Source organism: Chionomys nivalis, chromosome 22 (assembly GCF_950005125.1).
Source record: "Chionomys nivalis chromosome 22, mChiNiv1.1, whole genome shotgun sequence".
Classification (NCBI taxonomy): Eukaryota; Metazoa; Chordata; class Mammalia; order Rodentia; family Cricetidae; genus Chionomys; species Chionomys nivalis.
In genome coordinates this window covers 21,176,757-21,195,699 of record NC_080107.1, presented here as the reverse complement: position 1 = coordinate 21,195,699, position 18,943 = coordinate 21,176,757, and the positions used below count along the sequence as shown (strand labels likewise).

Sequence of the window (18,943 nt, the reverse complement as noted above, 5' to 3'; positions counted from 1 at the left end):
TCCAACTGATCCAATAGGTGATCTCTAAGATCACATCTTCTGTGCTTAGTTCAGAAAACAAAGGATTTGACAAAAAGCAGGGACTCAGACCTGGTACAGGGCTCACTTAGCCACTAAAATCCTACCTGGTAAATCAAAGACATGAACTTCTAGGCTCGGCCCCTGTCCGTGCTGACCATTCATGTTCCCAGAGTCCATATGTGCCAGAGCTAGGTTGCACAGGTATGGCAGTTAACAGCAGAGCTGGCGTAGAACTCTGGTTGTTGACTCCCAACCTTTGGTTCTTTACCTAATTTAAAATAATCACCAGAACTACAACCGTGCAGAGTCCATATGCTGCCAAATTATTATGATTGCTCCATTTATTCTTCACCAGAAAAGTCCTTCCATCATAGCTGGACAGCAACAGATCAACAGGAAATTCACCAAGTAACACAGTTCTTTGTAACTCCTACAGTAATGTACTATCTGGGATCCACATTCATATTAGTTTTTCTTCAAATTTAGACTTTCAACTTCATTTCTAAAGTAAGAGGTATGTTCACAAATTTCCTTTGTGAGCAAAAAAATGTCTTTGGGAATAATCTGGGAACATTATTTGTCAAAAATATTTACAAAGTGACTTTAAAAAGGTTATTTTATGAAAGAAGCATTTTACTTTTCTTATGGCACAATGCCACTAAACAGAATACTTAAAAAAAAAAAAACCAAACTCAGAAAGTTTCTGAATGGTATGTAAGTCCTCCTTTGTCTATCTTTCCTTCCTTTCTCCTCCTCTTTAGGGATCTCCTTGAACTTACATGGTGAAGAATACGAAATGAGTTTTAAAAGTTAATTAACTAGTTTCCCCATTAGAAGTCACGTAAGGCTTATCAGACACTTCAAAACAGCCTCGGCCATCAACGACTGCTCACTGGAGCGCCTTCCTGTGTTCCTGTGGCCAATGTGGATAAAAGAAACATTTCTCTCAAACTTACCAAAATCAAGACAGCACAGACATTTTTTTTTCTATTATGTTGGTAACCAAAACAGTGAAATAAAATAAAAATATTGACAAACATCAGGATCAACAAGTTTTTTTATGATGCAATGGAACAGAACTCTGAAAGGCAAATCTATCTGCATCCTTTCCACGGGGCTGCAAAGAGGCCATAGGGGCAGAGATCGGGCTGGAGACAGGCGGCTGACAGAGCACGGCCTGCAGAGAACTGACAGATGAGGGATTTACAGAAACTATGAAAGCATTTGAAATCAAGCTAGCAGCAATGATGACCATTTGCTGATCCTACAAAGCTCTTACCATGTCTGTGAATTCAAACAAACAAAACTCTTTGAATACAGGTTTGGTTGGCCTGCTTCCTTCTAGAGCCTCTGTTCTTGAATTAAGGGTGTCTGCTTTAGTTATTAAAGATAATCACCACACTGTTTTCCTTCACCTGAACTTTGACACCCGTGAACAGGTTCTCACTTTCATCTTGTAATATACACAAACACTAATTTCAACCAATGTTTGCTATCACCAAATACATACATAATTACTATCATGCGCTCCTAAATACTGAATAAAAATGGACAATTTTTAGAAAATGTTGTTTTTATCACTTCAAACATTACCTTCTGGCAGAAATTACCCCCTAAATTTTATCTATCTGATAAGATTTTTGGAATATTTTTATTATTTTTCTGCTTTCAGTAAAATTAGAATGAAGAATTGATGTTCCCCTAGCATCTAGTAAAATTAGAATGAAGAATAAAGATGTGATGTAGAAACTATATTCCCAAGTAAAGTTATCAATTTGAGTTAAAAAATGACAATACATTTGTATAAAAAAGCGGTTTTCCCCTTTAAACTCAAATACATGCATTATATACAGAGCACCTGAAATCTTTATGTTCAATTTTCCTACATTTGAAAAGTAAAAAATTTCTTAGTTTCATTGCATTACAAAGTAGAGAGGTATTATTTTAAAAAGCAAAACAAAACAGTCTTCCACATTATGCACTTGTAGGGCAAATAGGTCAGCCAAAGAAACCAACCAATCCTTGAGCATGAACTCTAATACCCTGACCCTCAACCTAAAGACAGTGAATAAACACTTTAGCCCTGAACAAAGAACCTAAGAAACATACAATTTGGCCGGGGAACCAGAGCCAGTGAAAGAAATATGCCCTGGCCCCAAAACTAGAGCCAAGGGTTAAAAAAGGCCAATAAAAGAAACACAATGTGGGCCTGATACCAAATAAACAAAACTAACCAATCTTGGAGTAGAAAATCTTCTCCTTGGGAAAACTCCACCCCTAAGAAGCCCTAAATAAGTTTCCCTGCCAATTCAGGTACAAGTTGTCCTTTTCCACACAGGCAGAGGTAGTACCTCTCCTGGACTCTTCCTTCCAAAATAAATCTCTTTCTTAAAAGAGTTTTGGGTAAAGCTCATCTTTGGCTGTTCCCTTAGAAGGGCTAAGCATAAAATTAACTTTTTGCCTCCAAAAGGAGGCGGTTGCTACATTTCTGCAAGGGCTTCCTCTTTAGCAAAGTGAAGGAGAAAAAGAAACACCTTGGGCCACAGCAGAAGCGGGTATCTCTGCCAGGATGTTCACTTAGGCGAACAGAACAGAGCTCAGCAGTAAAGGCTCTCTTAAGAGAGGAGCAGGATTACTACGTCCTGGGAGGAGACCATCCCCCACTGCACCCAGCTTCAGGTATAGCCTGACTTCTCATTAAGTCAGGATCCAGCTCCCAGAGCTATTGCAGCTCTAGGTATAGACTGAGTTCCCAACAAGTCAAGACAGCTTCCCCTCCAGAGCTGTAACACTTACAGTACTTGATTCAAGTAAATTTTAGAACATAGAAAAAACACAAAAGAGAATAATGAAACAATCTACTCTACCATGACCAATTAAAGTTATTATCAAGTTTGATATACTAATGTTTTTCCTCCTTTTTGGATTTTTGTTGTTGTTATATTTTAAAACACAGACCCAACATGCAGACCAGGATGGTCTCAACTTGGCAATCTTCCCTCCTTTTCCATCCACTGCTGGTATTGCAGACATGCAACACCATACCAGTTAGGCTCCTTTTGGTGTATGAAGTTTTGTTTTTAATATATGCTTAGACATCAAACTTTTATACAATTCGTATAAAGTTAGAAATATTTTATACACAGAGAAAACTTTCTGACAATAATGTATGTATTTGTGCCAAACGGTATTTTATAACCTGCAGACATTTAGCTAATCAAATGTCCTTTCTGTTTGTGCTTGCCTGACTGCTGTTGAACTGGAAAAGTTGGAGAAATGTGGAACGTGTGGTTTGTCCTGGCTGGATGTTCCTTCAGTGTAAAGCCTTCATCATGGCGATCGCACCTCAGACCTTCCCCATGATATGCCATAGTGGATGGAATTAACAACAATCCCAAAAGGTGACCACCATGGACAAGAAGAAAATCACCAAAAGGTCAAAGATCAAGTCCTTTGTGAAAGTTTACAACTATATAGCATGAAGCCAAAAGGAACTCCAGATGGGCAGACTAGGTCAAGCCTAAGCAGGGTACAGACAGCTTCTGACTTAGATTGTTGTTTGTTTGTTTGCAACACTAAAAGCAAAAATTCTATGCCAGTTACTCTAATAGAAGGATACCCTGTTAATTTTCACAGAAAATTCTTACATAATTATATAAATTTTTGATTAATACTATGCTCAAACATATAAATGATATATATGAAAATATATGACTTTGTACCTATAAGAATTTTGAAAGCATGAATATTTCTAATACTTTAAGTAAAACATTTTCTTTGGTACTTTTAATCATAGTTCTCTAAAATTACCTTGAAATGACATGAATTTACTAATTTTTCTGAGCTAAAAAGTGGTGTCAGGGGGCTGGAGAGATGGCTCAGCAGTTAAGAGTACTGGCTGTTCTTCTAGAGGTCCTGAGTTCAATTCCCAGCAACCACATGGTGGCTCACAACCATCTGTAATGAGGTCTGGTGCCCTCTTCTGGCCTGCAGGCATACATGCAGACAGAATATTGTAAACAAAATAAATATTAAAAAAATAAAGTGGTGTCAGCGTTCATGTAATCTTGACTGTGCATTCTGAAATGTTAGTTGCTTGACATGTTGCAGCTCTAAGAACTCATCTAAGTTCCTAGCTGGAATTGATTATAACAAAACACTATGCATTTGCAAGAACACTGACTGTGTTTAATAAAAAGTGAATGAATGTCAAAGAACACTCTGCTCCATGTAATGAGGCTTTATAGATTAAGTCTAATTATTATTGATACAATACAAAAATACTTCATGTATTGAATAGCAATTAACTTTACTCTCATAACAAAAGTCTATTGAATTAAAAAAAAACATGAAAATGATTTTGTAATAAAGACCTGAAACATGAACCAAAGATTAAAAATAAGAATTTCTAATAATTTTTGCCTTCCAAAATGTTTGTGACTAAAAATTTGAACTAGTGTGTAAGGAATTTATTTAAAACACTGAACTAGTATGTAAGGGGTTTATCTAAAACACCGAGGCTCACTACAATTGAAAAAAAAAAAAAGTCTGGTAACAAACTGAGTTGAAATAAAAAAAATTTAACTTTAAAAATTAATTGAAAACCCTATTATTTCTATGTAGAAATTTAAAAATCTCACATTTTTGGTATTGTAAAACTAACAGTGAAAAAGACATATTGAAATTTGTGCCATTTTCACAAAGAAATTGTTAATTTGGGGGGGAGACACACAAAAACCAAAACATTTCTGTGCCTCATAATTGGTCCAAGGAGCAAGAAGCTCAATCATTTGAACCTATTTGAAACATTTTCTTTGATGTTATTTCATTTTAACTTAGCCATAATCTTATAAGGCAACAATGTTGTAACTCTTGTCTTTATATGACAGATGAAGAAACTGAAGGAAAACGGACATTATTCTATTGTTTGGAATGACAAGACTGTGCATGAGAACAAGAATCTCCATTTCATCACTCCCGAATCTAGAAATGTTTTCAACAGTCAAGATACCAGGAATCTAATAAGCATTTACAGATAAATGTATGGGTCAAAGGATGATCTCCAAGGAAATATCAGAGAAAGGAGACCTTCTTGGGAAGTTGCTTTGGGGAGGGAGTGTAAGGTAATATATATTTAATTCACAAGTAAAAAGGCAACTGTGGTGATATTTAATTAAAAGCCCAATTCCTGCAAAGCACTAGAATTTCCACTCACCTAATACAATTCTCTACTTCCCAAATTAAAAACACATGTAAACAGACACAATGTGCTGTGGTCAGATGACAAGACCCTGTCCCCAAGCTACGTGATGTTCACAGATGTCCCAAACTCTTTGTAGGGTAAACTTCACAAGAACAATGTAGATATTTTCATACATATATAAAGTACAAAACTGTTGATACAATTAATGAGTCAGTAAGAGCTGATCCAAATATGAAAAGCATCTATCTCTTACATTAAAGTTCTTTGCTGCTGGAACAGTGCGTGAGGGTCTTAGGAATGATTCTCAGAATTGTGTGTGTAAGTGCAGGAGTGAGCTAACGAAGGTAACCACCTAGAATCAGTGACATCTACTTCATTTAGGTTACAGTACTCCTTTCTGGCTCAAAGACCACTTTAAAGGTAGATCCTATGGTCCACTCAAGGCTTCACAGATGCCACCCGGTCAGTTTTGCACTGAAGCTGAAATTGCCCTTTGTGACAGTAACTAGTCCACTTTTGCTGAGACAGTGAAATAAAAATCACGTTTTTCCACTTCAGGTTTTAATAATTACAATCCATCTTTGATGCGCAGTTAGCTTTTAAGACACAAATGTCTTGCATATTTCATAAAGAAGTTATATTTAGGTGAGCAATGTGGGTTAAGCACAGAAGACCCATACAAGAGAATGTTTTGTACCAAGGAACCTCATCTAAGAAAGAAGTCCATTTTCCTCTGCATTAAAATGCAGTATCAGAACCAAATGTATGGGACATGGAGAAAAGTATTTACCTTGATCACTTCAGGGTACTGTCTAAGCTTCTTTCCACATGGAGCGTAATATGCCATTTCTCCTTGAAGGCGCCCACCAAAGTTTCTTACTCTTGTCTCTCTCTGCCAGCTACATATAACAGAAGTGAGCATTACAGGACACTTGATTTTATTAAGAAAACTTCTAAAAAGTTGGAAAAAGTACACATGCTCTTCAGAAAAGATTAAAAAATAAAAAATAAACATGTAATCATATAATCCAAATATACTTATTACTAAAATGATTTAGATTTTTAGCTAACTGATTCATCTAGAAAATTAAAGACTTGGGAACATTAAAGTATCAAGCTTTATGGAAAGCACAGCTGGAATTACATTGAGGGCTTACACGTTCGAGTAACTCATCAATGCACATGGTGAACCAGACAAGCTCCTCTGGTATTTCTTTTTTTTTTTTTTTTAAATATTTATTTATTAAGTATACAATATTCTGTCTGTGTGTATGCCTGCAGGCCAGAAGAGGGCACCAGACCCCTCTACAGATGGTTGTGAGCCACCATGTGGTTGCTGGGAATTGAACTCAGGACCTTTGGAAGAGCAGGCAATGCTCTTAACCTCTGAGCCATCTCTCCAGCCCCTCCTCTGGTATTTCTTGCAATAGCAGAAAGCCCCACATGAAGAGCACACAAATGCCTCTCTATGTCTGGGGCCCTGAAACCCAGTTTGAACTGGTACCTATAACTGGAATCAGTTAAACCAATCTCTCCTTGAGTACTCTGGCCTTAACTCACGACATCTTCCACTGTCCTTTACTTCTGTCTTCGCAAAGCCTTCTGACAGTATTGTTCCAGCTCCTTGACATGTGACTGGCTGTTGGTTCATTCCAGTAACATGAGCCCATCAAACACTGCAACACCTTCCTTCCCTTCATGTGAAATTAGGTGTACTTTCGGTTTTCTGCTGAATCAACATTTTGCCCCTTGTTACGGCTTTTCTGTTCTAATCAATAATTTTGTAGAGAGGAGAGAATAGGAACTCAAGCACACATGAAACATGCATTAACACGGAAGAGGGCCTTGTGTGGCATACCCGTATTCCAGAGGCACACGCAGCTCGCGTTCATCGGTCACTCTTCTTCTCTTGGATGGACCTTAAAGAGAAGCCAACCAAGACATGAAATATAAAAATGTACACACGAGAGTTTCCTGATAGTTCAAAAATTTTTCTTTGAAAATAATTACATGACAGATTATTAGTATACTTATGAAAACTGCATTATTTCTAATTTTTTTAAACAAAGCATATTACATAAGACAGAAGTGTTTCACTCTTGTGACCTAATGACAGACAGTAGGTTTCTCTTGAACAGAACAGCACATAGCTTTGCTCCTGTCATGAGTAGAAGCAACAATCAGGAAGGAAACAGCTGAAAGGGTTTAAAAACCAATTCATTCTCTGCTTTGAAAGTCTAGGTTTTTAGATAGATGCTACAAATTCTTAACGGTTGGCTCAAATACTAAAAGAGAATTTAATTTCTGTGTGCATATGGATATCCATAGCCCAAAACAGTACCAGGCCTTTAATTAATCATTACTCCACAAAAGAGGACTGTGCTTATATGTATATTTTTAAGACAACTACACATAAATATAAAATTAGTCGGACACCATGCTTATTTGTTGAAATAAAAAATTTAGAAAGTGCCAATGAAAGTAAACTAATTGAAACAACAGCCAAATATTGTATGATATAAACCCGTATTTTCTTAGTTATTGAATGGGAACAGTAGCTTTGGATTGTTAAATGGAGGATCTTTTAAAATAATGCCTAGACATTTATAAAGATACATAAAAATATAGTATGATATGGACTAAGAATGCTACTCATTCAAAAAACAAAAAGAAAAAAACAGAAATAAAACCAAAAAGAATTCAAAAGCAAGAGGGATCATCAATTAAAAACCACAAGGGAAATAATTAAAGTATCGGGCAATAGATTAAGTCTTTTTAAAATACATGTTTCTTACTTAGGCAATCTAAAACCTAGACGCAATACTTGATTACGAGATCATCTCCTGAAAACTGTGTAACTAGCAATCCTTGCTGCAGTCTGACTTGACTTTACATCGATAAAAATAAACTGTAGGTACCAGAGTGTGGACTTGAAGTGAGTGTGGAAGAAGAAGTGCCAAGAAAAGCAGGAGACTGGGACTCAGAGCACAGGGCGGCAGGAGCGGAGCCCGGGGCGCCTCCTGTGTGGAGGCTGTGAGGTGTGGAGTGAGCTGTGAGACTGATGGGAGGGCTTTTGGCAGAGGAGCTTGTCTGGTTCAGGTTCGTGGCAGTTTTCTCTCCTTCAGTGTCACTATCTGATTCCTCCTGGTCTTTCTCATCGTCGTCTTCTGAGCCTTCTGTATCTGATTCTGAATTACTATCTGATTCTGGGAAGTAAAGAAGCACTTGGATATTATAACTAAGTCACAACCAATCACTTGCAGCTTGCACCTAAAGGGAGTAGTTCAGAACCGGTATTTGCAACTGAGAATTCGAGGAAGCAATTTCCCAAGACTAAGAGCAAATGTTAAAATTAGCATCTTATAAGCTATTTGAATCAAGTGTATGAAGACGATGGTTCTGCAAACTTCTCTTAAAAGGATCAGTTTTACTTGCTATCTGAATCACGAAATAGTTCCCACTTGACACTATTCACACTGCAGTTCAGCTTAATGCTTTCAACATTAATTTCAACAGGGAATCTTAGGTAAAATAAGGAGATGTTGTTGAGCAAACAAACTGACAGGTGCCAGTGTCTGCAGAGTCCCCTGTGCTAAACTCACTACTTAGGAACAAGGCATCAGTCTGGCATTTGCGATTTGGCACAAAAGAACACAATTTTAAGGGAGGGGTTTTGGTTTGATGTTCTGCTTTTATAGCTGTAGTTCGAGTTATATAAAGACACCACCAGACTTCTCACGATTCACAAACTATGCTCACAGAAAGAACTGGCTGGAGTGAAGTCCAATGTTAATACATGTTAGTAATACTCCTCTAGACATGTAACATCCAAGAATGGATTAAACTCCAGATAAACACAGAACGATACATAAAGATGCGCACGCAGGACATCATCCAGATGGCCATCCTAGCAATGTTCTACCTGCACTGGAGTTCCATAAAATCTAGTTTTTGAAAGCTCAGACTACAGACAGTCAGCACTTTCAGGATTAATATTATTAGGACATTAAATCGTACAATGACTATTTTCCTATTCACATGGGTTACTGAAAAATTTCTGGCTGAGCAGTAACAAACCCACATAGAAACATATATACAAATATATTTATGTAATCTCTATTTAAATGTTCAGTTGTCTTGCATTTTATGTGTTTAAAAGAACTCTTAAAAGGAAGAAACAAAGAAAATATTACAGAGTAAATGCAGATTTATTTAGTCAAGGCTTAACTTAATGAGCCCATATTACTTAGTAAATTCTGGTATCAAAAATTACTTAATGTTTTGGTTCTTTTTGAATGATCATGGTAATATCCAATAATGTTTTAATACTTTGCAGGAGATAATAAAATACATTAAAGAATATTTGGACAGCAAAACTTGGCCTTGATATGGATAAAAGACAACTTTTTAGTTGGGGAGAAGGGAAGGGGTATAATGAGGGAAGAGAAAGGGACAGGGTGACTATATTCAAAACATACTGAATGAAATTCTCAAGGAACGAATGGTCCTCCCTCCCCGAGACAGAGTTCCTCTATACAGCAGTGCTGTCTTTGAACTTGCTCTATAGACCAGGCTTGCCTCAAATGCAAAGAGCCACCTGCCTCTGCCCTGCTCCTCTGGCAGTGCTGGGATGAAAGTCATATACCACTATGTTTGGCTCAAGATTATTATTGTTGTTGTTGTTGTTGTTTTTAAAAGAGTTTCTCTGTGTTGAACTCAAGAGATCTGTCTGCTTCTATATCCCATGGTGTTAAAGGCATATGTCACCACCACGTGGCCAAAACTGATTTTTTTTTTTTTTTGGTTTTTCGAGACAGGGTTTCTCTGTGGTTTTGGAGCCTGTCCTGGAACTAGCTCTTGTACACCAGGCTGGCCAAAACTGATTTTTAAAGCGAAAAACAATCATACTGTGGATAAGTGGTTCTGAATGAAATGCAAATTTAGCCAACTGATAAAACTGTTTGATTCATGCATCATCATACCCACTTTAAAATTAGTCATTTCAATCCAGGTGAATGACAAGCCAAAATTTAACTCAGAATTCCAATATCAATCACTTTCATATTTTATCAACTATAAGAAAAAGTGAATGACAATGATTTCAGGATTATAAATTAACATTTTTTCAAATGTTCTGGCATATACTTAGAAATAAACTTTAAATTTTAAAACGGAAACTAACCTGATTGACTGTCATCAGACTCATCATCATCATCATCATCCTCCTCTTCGTCTTCTTCCTCATCATCTTCCTCCTCGTCCTCATTTGAATCTTCAGAGTCTTTACTACTAGGAATGTCGGAATCCGCACCTCTAAACTGTTCCACCAAAGACTTTGCAGGATGAGGGTGATGCTGTGTTTTCAATGGTGTGACATTATTGCTCACCACTTTCTCCTTCCCGTGACTATGCACAATGGGAGAGGCAGAGGGCAGGACAGGAGTCTGATTGCCGGGTCTTCTCCCACCTGTGCTCAGGTTGACAGGCGAGGAAAATGGGCTGCTACTGGTGACGTTTTCATTAATCTTACTCTGCATTTTAGTTTTGGTAGTAAGTGCTAAAGGAGCTTCTTGAATGACACTTTGAATGACCCCATTTGGTTGGTGACTACCTAAAAGTGCATTTGTCAGAAATGGATTAGGGTGGTTGTTATCTACTGGTTGTTTTGGATGTGCTGGTGAACTAGAGGTTGCTTTTGTATTTGACAAAGCTGCAATAACCTTCTTCAGGCTCTTTGACGACTCCTGTTTCTTTATTTGTGATGGGAATGTCTGCTTATATTGTTCCTAATGAAACACAAGTTAAAAAAAAAAAGACAAAAAAAAAAACTGAGATAGAGTAGAAAACAAAGACTGCTTCTGTTTGTCAGTATCAGAATACAGATTCATTGGAAACTCAAAGAATGACATACAAGGGGCTGGGGAAGGAGTGTCAGCAAGGACAACTGGCTGCTAAATCTTGGCTAGACATGATATGGTCACACTTATTTGTTTAAACACTCAAAAGGCACTGTCCTTTCTCTTTACTGTGACTCCCATTTTCGTAATAATCCAATCCTGACGTCCTAAAAATACCCCCAAACTAGTCTATTACCATGTATTTAGGTTCATTCATTAAAAAATGCTAAAACTTGGGCCATGCTGTTATTTCCTCCTTCCCAACTGCCAACAAATGTTTTTATAAGAACACAAACTTCATGTTACATGAGTTTTCTTTTCTTAGATTCTGGGACCATTGTCAACATTATGTATCCAGTAACATGCAAATTACTTCATAATTCGTCCAGAGTCTACCTTCTAGCTGAAGCAGACTGCTAAGGACAGTACCGTCTCACACTTTTTCTCCTCCCTCAGTTGGCTAAAATCACTTGTCTACAGGAACTGTTTCTGACAGGTGAACCACTGCTCACACTTCTCTAACTCAGCAGGTTTACACGTGCGTTTCAGTCCTAGAACTCCTTCCTCCACCACCAGGCTGATAGTCAACAACATTCTAGCTGGGTTTTTTGTTTTTCCTTTTTTTTTGAGTAGCTAGGCTGGCAATGAACTCTTGATCTTTCTGCCTCTAATTCCATTAGATTACAGCATGTAGAACAAACATGTGATTCTCTAATTTTGTTTGATTATACAGGTCTGTATGTATAATGCTTTAAGGACCTTAGTTTCCATTTCCAAAAATTTCTGTAGCAGAAACTGTCATGTATGGTCTTCCTAACACATTACCTACCCTGTACTTGAACTCACCTGAGACTAACACTAGATTACCACCAAGTGACTTCTTGAGGAAGAAAGTCTTCTGGTTGTTTACTTCTTGCCTTTTTAGATAGAATCTCATTCAATGGTCCAGATAACCCTGGGACTCATTGCTACCCAAAGGCCCTCCAGTTCACTGTGATTCATTGTTTCGGTCTCAGCTGGCATTACAGGCACAAGTCATCATATCCAGATAGAAAAGATTTTCAAAGAAAAATTTTAAGATATAGGGAGACCAATGGGGAGCTGGGTGCTAGGCTTAGCAGCTGTGTACTTACAGAAAGCCATGGGTTCAATACCCAGCATCTGAGGAAAACAAACTTTCAGACAAATAGAAGTAATCATACAATAAACCTTCTACTAAGTAATATATGTTTTCTTCTAATAATGGAGCGAATGGTTCCATTAAAGTAAAGTTTTCACTGCACATTGGTATTAATTATCAGCAACTACTCCTGGTTTTAACTCTAAGAATTTCATACCATACATTTATACCCACACTTGCATTTTATTGTATTTTTATTTCATGGCAAGACAGGTAATCCTAAGTCTACACAAACTATCCATTTTGATGTTAGGGAAAGTGTCTAAATATAGTGTTTACAAGTGGAAAATCTATTGCTGTTTTACAGCATCAACTACCCATGTGCCAGTGGGTGGGGATCTCAATGTATTTTCACTTATCTCATTTTCTGCAAATGCAAGAATATACTCCAGATTTGACTTGACTGACATAGATCTATGAAATTCTACTCCTGGAATATATATATATATATATATATATATATATATATATATATATATGTATATATGTATATATGTATATATATATATCATACCTACTAACTTAAATTATAAGTTCACGGTGTAAACACTGAAGGAATCAATGGTAACATAAATCAGAAATTCATAATCTAAGGACAAGACCAGTGGATTAATAGCAGTTAGTGTAGAGCAAAAGAGATTGTCTTAAAGACAAAATTCAATACACTAGAGTACTCTACAGAAAATTATTTAAAGAGAAGTATTCATTAAATAGTTCATAATATTAAATAAAGCATATAGATAATATCATTTAGAATTGAGTCTAATACAAATGTATATTCACAGGCCTGAAGACATAGTTAAGATGGCTCAGTGGTCCTCTTCCAGAAGACCCAGGTTTGGTTCCCAGCATCCATATGCAGCTTACAATCATCTGTAACTCCAGTACCAGATGACTGGATGCTGCTGTAAGGCATACACACACACACACACACACACACACACACACACACACACACACCCATATACATTAAAGAAAGAAATGTCTGTTAACATAAAATACTTACAATTCTTATCATTTCAATAACTTACTTATAGAATGATCTCTAGACAGTAAGAACATTAAAACTTTTCATTAGAATGCATACATACTCTAAAGACATATAAAATTAAAAATGAAAAACCAACAAAACATGGTTGTTTTGGGCTTTAGAGCAGACAGAAATATAGGCATATGCTACTACTGTGCTCAAAATAGATTTTTTTTCATAAAAGACTTCTACACTTAAATTCTAAGAGTAAATTACATAAAAGTTAATTTCGTCAACAGGTAAATAATATTAAAATAAATCATTATTTTAAAAAATCTATTATAAAACTTATCTTATTCAACTATAATATACTCTTACTGCCAAAGCAGGGGGGGGGGTGGAAGGGGATGGGATATACAATAGTTTTGTCAGAAACATATGAAACTGGGGAGTCTATGACTATAAAATCAGAAAACACATTTTTGGGGGATGCTGGGAACTGTACCAGACCTTATTCTAACTCTGGGCTACACAGAATGAAATCTTTTCTTCCTCTCCTGGAGTTTAGAATCAAACCCAGTGCTATGCTCCGTATTTGAGAAGGCGGTACAAATTAAGCTATTTTTTAGCCCCATTTGTAACAAAACTCTTAGCAGTAAGATTCCTGTGTACATAATATTTAACTTACCCGTTTGGATCGCAACTCACTGGTCAAAGAACTAGATTCTTCAGAGGTATTTTTAGTCCCTGCTTTAATTACATCAGGAGAAGGAACTATGAGTTTCCTGTAAGGTTCCTTTTTGGTTTGATTTACCAAAGACAAAGGTTTCACATTGGCCACCAATCCCGTAGACTGTATTACACTGGTGTGTTTGTTCACAGATTCCTCCTTTGCCTGAGAGCTTTGGAAAATAAATGGAAGCTGCTGTGACAAAACCTGAGGCTGCTTCTGCTGGGATTGGAATGATGAGTGAGTCTGGGATTCAGACACAAGAGGTAATGGCTGGTGTATTCTTTTTTCCTGGGCTTTTTCAGTTGCTTTCTGTCCGTCTGCTTTTGGGTCTGAAATACCATGTAATAGCACCTGGAAACACAATGTGAAAGGCAGTTATCTTGGCATCCATTAAAAGCAGCAAGTGGGATAACTTGGAGAAAGAGAGTATTTTACAAGGCACTGTTGATCCCTTAGAGACACAGCACAGGGCTCCCTGAAACAGACCCAGGCTCATGGAAACGGTACCTGGGTGTCGCTGTGGTGTTGTGCTTCAGTCTCGGAGTCCGAGTCCTCCTCTTCACTCTCCTCGATACTCTGACCTTCTTCCTCTTCCTCTTCCAGATCGTCTGAGTCGCTACTACTAATGCCTTCACTTGAGGTGTCTGACGATGTGCCCGAATCACTATCACTGTTGCTAGAACTTTCCATAGCTTTCTTCCTAGGTTTCTGGAGACAGAGGCATTATTTGGTAAACTAATCCTTTGAAGGAATCCAGGATTCAGTAAAGTCACACTCTTTTAATTTTCAAGTGATATCTTCAACTTCAAAACACCATTTTAGGAAAGAGAAATAATATATCATAAGGGTTATTATTAACTAACTTATGTGGCAGGAAATCATCAATAGAAACTCTAAGATCTGACATGGCTATCACATAATGCATTTCCCGTTAAACTGTTTAGAAAAATAATGATGTAGCCGGGCGGTGGTGGCGCACGCCTTTAATCCCAGCACTCGGGAGGCAGAGGCAGGCGGATCTCTGTGAGTTCGAGACCAGCCTGGTCTACAAGAGCTAGTTCCAGGACAGGCTCCAAAACCACAGAGAAACCCTGTCTCAAAAAACCAAAAAAAAAAAAAGAAAGAAAAAAATGATCTAAAATATTATTATGTGGTGGGGACAGCTTTTGTAATATAAAAAATTCCTATATTCTTCTATTTAAAATGATTACAAATAATTCTATTACATTGCTTGATGTGTAAATTCTATACCTTTGCATAGAGCATAAAATATGACAGTTCCATGTAAAACAGTTAAAATACAAATATCGCACATATGTAGATTCATCTACACCACAATGCTTCAAATAGTGCAAAATTAAACATTGAATCAAAAATTCAAAAATAATTACACAGATTTAGAATGTCTTTATCTATACAGTTTTTATCGTTTAAACATTTCCCTAAGATGCTCCAAACAGCCTTTGAGAGACCTAGGAGAACCGTGTGCCACAGTGAATTGTTGCCCAGGAAACTCTAGATTGAGTAATGGTGCAGAGAGGAGAGAACATATTTTAAATACAAAAAGCAGTAGTATCCAGTATTGAATGACACATGGAAGGCACTGTAGACGGCAAGAGATTTATGGAGCTATGTCAAAAAAAGTAATCCTGGCCGGACGTGGGGGAGCATGACTTTAATCACAACATATGGAAGACAGAGGCAGGTGGATCTCTGAGTTTGAGGCTAGCCTGGTCTATAAAGCAAGTTTCAGGATAGCCAAAGATATACAGAGAAACCCTGTCTGGAAAAATAACAAACAAGCCCCCCCACCCCCGCCTCCAAAAAAAGGGGGGGGGGAGAAAAGAAAAGAAAAAAATGTAATCCTTTACAAGAATATTTTACATAAACCCAAGGCGGGAGGTAGAGGCAGGTGTATCTCTATCAGTTTCAGACTGCCCTGGTCTACATAGTGAATCTTGGCCAGCCGGGGATACAGAGTGATACCTTGCTTTTAACAAAATTATAAATTAATCACTCGATCACACAGGAGAAAAAAAACAATTTTAGAATATTTAAGACTTTTTGGAAAAAAATATTGAATAATATTAAAAGCTGACAGAAAGGGACAATAGTTCATATTTTACAAGCAGTCTTATGTTTAAGAAACAGCCAGAATACTTGGAAGCCTGTAGTGAAGGATACTTTTCAAGACATGAAGGTGTAGTGGCACACACAATTCAAAGAGGTTGTGAGAGCAGAAGACCTGAAGAGGAACAACCAACCAAAATCCCAGAGATGATGGGAAAGGGCCTCTGAAGACCAACCCATACCTGAGAAGAAACTGGCAATTGATGGCCATTGGGAGAGAGAAAATTGCTTATCTTACAAATACAGGCAGTGAGGGGTTACTCATTCTCCAACAGATGGTTCTTCACCCATGTACATACAGGCAACAATAAATCTACTCAGCGGGTAATGAGAGGGAAAGGGACGAAAGAGCACATACAAAGTAGAGCACACATCAGCAAGAACAAGAAGTTGGGAGGGAGGGTTATGTAGGAGAAAGTGGAGGAGGAAGGAATGAAGAAGGTAGATTGTATATAAGCCCATTATAGGAATGTATGAATATGAGATAAACTATAAAACTCATTATCAGTTTAATAGAATAGAATATGCTGGAACAGACCAGAGAATTGATCAAAAGGATTTTAGAGCCTGGTCCACAATTACAATGGAGTACCTGATTCAGAGAAGAGGCAAAAATTATTGAAGAAGGTAAACCTAGAGGTATGAAAATCTTTCAAGATCAAATTCATGGAGATTATGCTAATATAGAAAAAACTGTATATGATGATCATACCCTGGATTTATGCCTTGAAGCAGTTTTGAATAATTGGGTCAGAAAGTTATTTATACAGGGTCCAAAGGAAGCCTTTGTGGATTTCTTACAAAGACTGGCTTTAGCAGTACCAAATTCAGAGGCTAGACAAATAATTGAGTATCTGGCTTTTGAAAACGTCATTTCTCAATGTAAAAGGAGAATGTGGCCCTTAAAGGTAAGGTCAGTTCCACTGGAGGAATGGATCCAACATACAATACATATTGAATCTCATGATGATACTTAGGAGAGGTAATTTCCAGAGGTTTGAAGAAAATTCAATGGTGGCAACCAAGCTCACCTTAAAAGGGATTTTAAACAGCATATTCCCAGAAACAATGTTTTTTCTAAGAATAATCCATTCAGAACACCCCTCCCTTCAGGATTATGCAGAAGGTGGGGCAAAGACAGGCATTAGATTAATGAATGTAGGTCAACCAGGAATATTCAAGGTAATTCTTTGCCATTGGGAAACTCCATGAGGGGCTCCTTGCAAGCCTCTATGTCAAATCAAGTTCAGTCACTTCCTGCAATCACGGAGGAAACTCCTTCCAAGAGCAACTGAAGAAGCTAATGCCTGTTTTAAGCCCACACTCCTTTGAGTAATAAGAACAGTGACAGAAGGGAGAACAAAAATTCAGAATGTTGAAAGAAGTGAAGAAAAGTTGCCTGAAAAATTACAAAGAGAAGCCTCTACTAATTATTTAGGTTATAAAATAGGTTTACAAAAAATCAGATCCCAAAAGGAGCAAATTAGGAAAGACTGACTACAGACTCTTGAGAATTTGCAAAGATTACGGGGAGACATTTCACATATATTGTGCAATATTGATATAAAACATGAAGACCTGATTAATTTAAACTAAACACGAGATGGTGACAAGGACTTAAATAGTCCCAGGGAACTATCAGCTGAAGTGGAGAGAGAATTGGCTTTGATTGAAGAGAAATTAGAGAAGGCACATGTGGATCATGTGGATCGGAATCTTAACTGCATTCTGGTCATATTACCCTCCAAATATTCCCTTATAGGAATTTTAATGCAGAAGGAAGATATTATCTTAGAATGGATCTTTTTACCATATCAAAAACTTATAAGAAAAAGTTCTCTGAGATAATTCAAAAAGAAAAATTGAGACTTTGTCAATTAGCAGGAATAGACTCAGCAGAAATTATAGTACCTTTTAATAATGAGGAAATTGACAAATTTGGAAAGAAAGTGAACCATGGCAAAGAGTCTTATATTCCTCTCTAGTTAAGCATTTTTAAGTACACAGGTCAGTACTATTACACACATTCACAGTGACACATAATTATCAGAATACATCTTCAGAACACTTTTATCTTGAGACACAGAAATACTAAACACATTAAACACCAACTCCTGGGCTAGTGAGATGGTCAGGGGCTGACCTGAGCCTGACAACACACACTGAAGAAAGCAGGAAATGACTCCAAGTTATGCTCTGGGAACTAGCAGACATGTGCATGCACATAAATCTCTCTTAGAAGAATCGTACCACTTCTCTAGCTAGAATGAATAAGTAAAGAAGAGTTCATATATTTGAGACTCCACATTCAAATCTTTGGAGTACATACTGACAAATGGAATGACTGGATCATATTATAATTCTCTATTAATACTTTAAACTTAAGGGTTCACTGCATACTTTGTCCAGGGAAACTCTCATTTCATATTCCTTAAAATTTTCTTCAAGCCATAAATAAGTAAAAAAGCAAATAAATAATTTTTAAAGATGGCATTGGCTACATGTAATATGTATATAAAATTACAAGAGCAGAATACTTTCAACCTTCAGTAGTTTTACTTTCCAAACAGGCTACATGTCTATATACTCTAGTCTGAACTATTATCTAAGTGATACATAAGGAAATGTACTCATCAGTGATTCTAATGAGGAGGCCTGAGACCACTACTCCACCTCTGAGGAAGGACATATAAATTATCTGGAAAAATTTATTTCAAACTATACAGGAAAGCACTAATGAGGAAATTTTTACAAAGCTTTTAGCCTTGAAAAATAAAAAGTAAAAATACAGGATTGTATGTTCATTTTA

The 18,943-nt window shown here is 37.0% G+C and overlaps 1 protein-coding gene across 16 annotated transcripts in view; it reads right to left on the bottom strand.

Moving 5' to 3' along the window:
- Baz2b (bromodomain adjacent to zinc finger domain 2B) overlaps positions 1 to 18,943 on the bottom strand; it is a 213,038-nt gene that overhangs the window by 54,143 nt on the left and 139,952 nt on the right. For 15 of the 16 annotated variants that reach the window (XM_057755621.1, XM_057755630.1, XM_057755623.1 and 12 more), the window contains 6 exons: positions 14,512 to 14,712; positions 13,960 to 14,355; positions 10,407 to 11,010; positions 8,143 to 8,430; positions 7,083 to 7,143; positions 6,015 to 6,123 (listed from right to left, as the gene is read on the bottom strand). In XM_057755621.1, coding sequence (XP_057611604.1) covers positions 6,015 to 6,123; positions 7,083 to 7,143; positions 8,143 to 8,430; positions 10,407 to 11,010; positions 13,960 to 14,355; positions 14,512 to 14,712 — 1,659 coding nt within the window. The remainder of the gene's footprint in view (positions 1 to 6,014; positions 6,124 to 7,082; positions 7,144 to 8,142; positions 8,431 to 10,406; positions 11,011 to 13,959; positions 14,356 to 14,511; positions 14,713 to 18,943) is intronic. The other variant, XM_057755637.1, reaches the window with a different exon arrangement.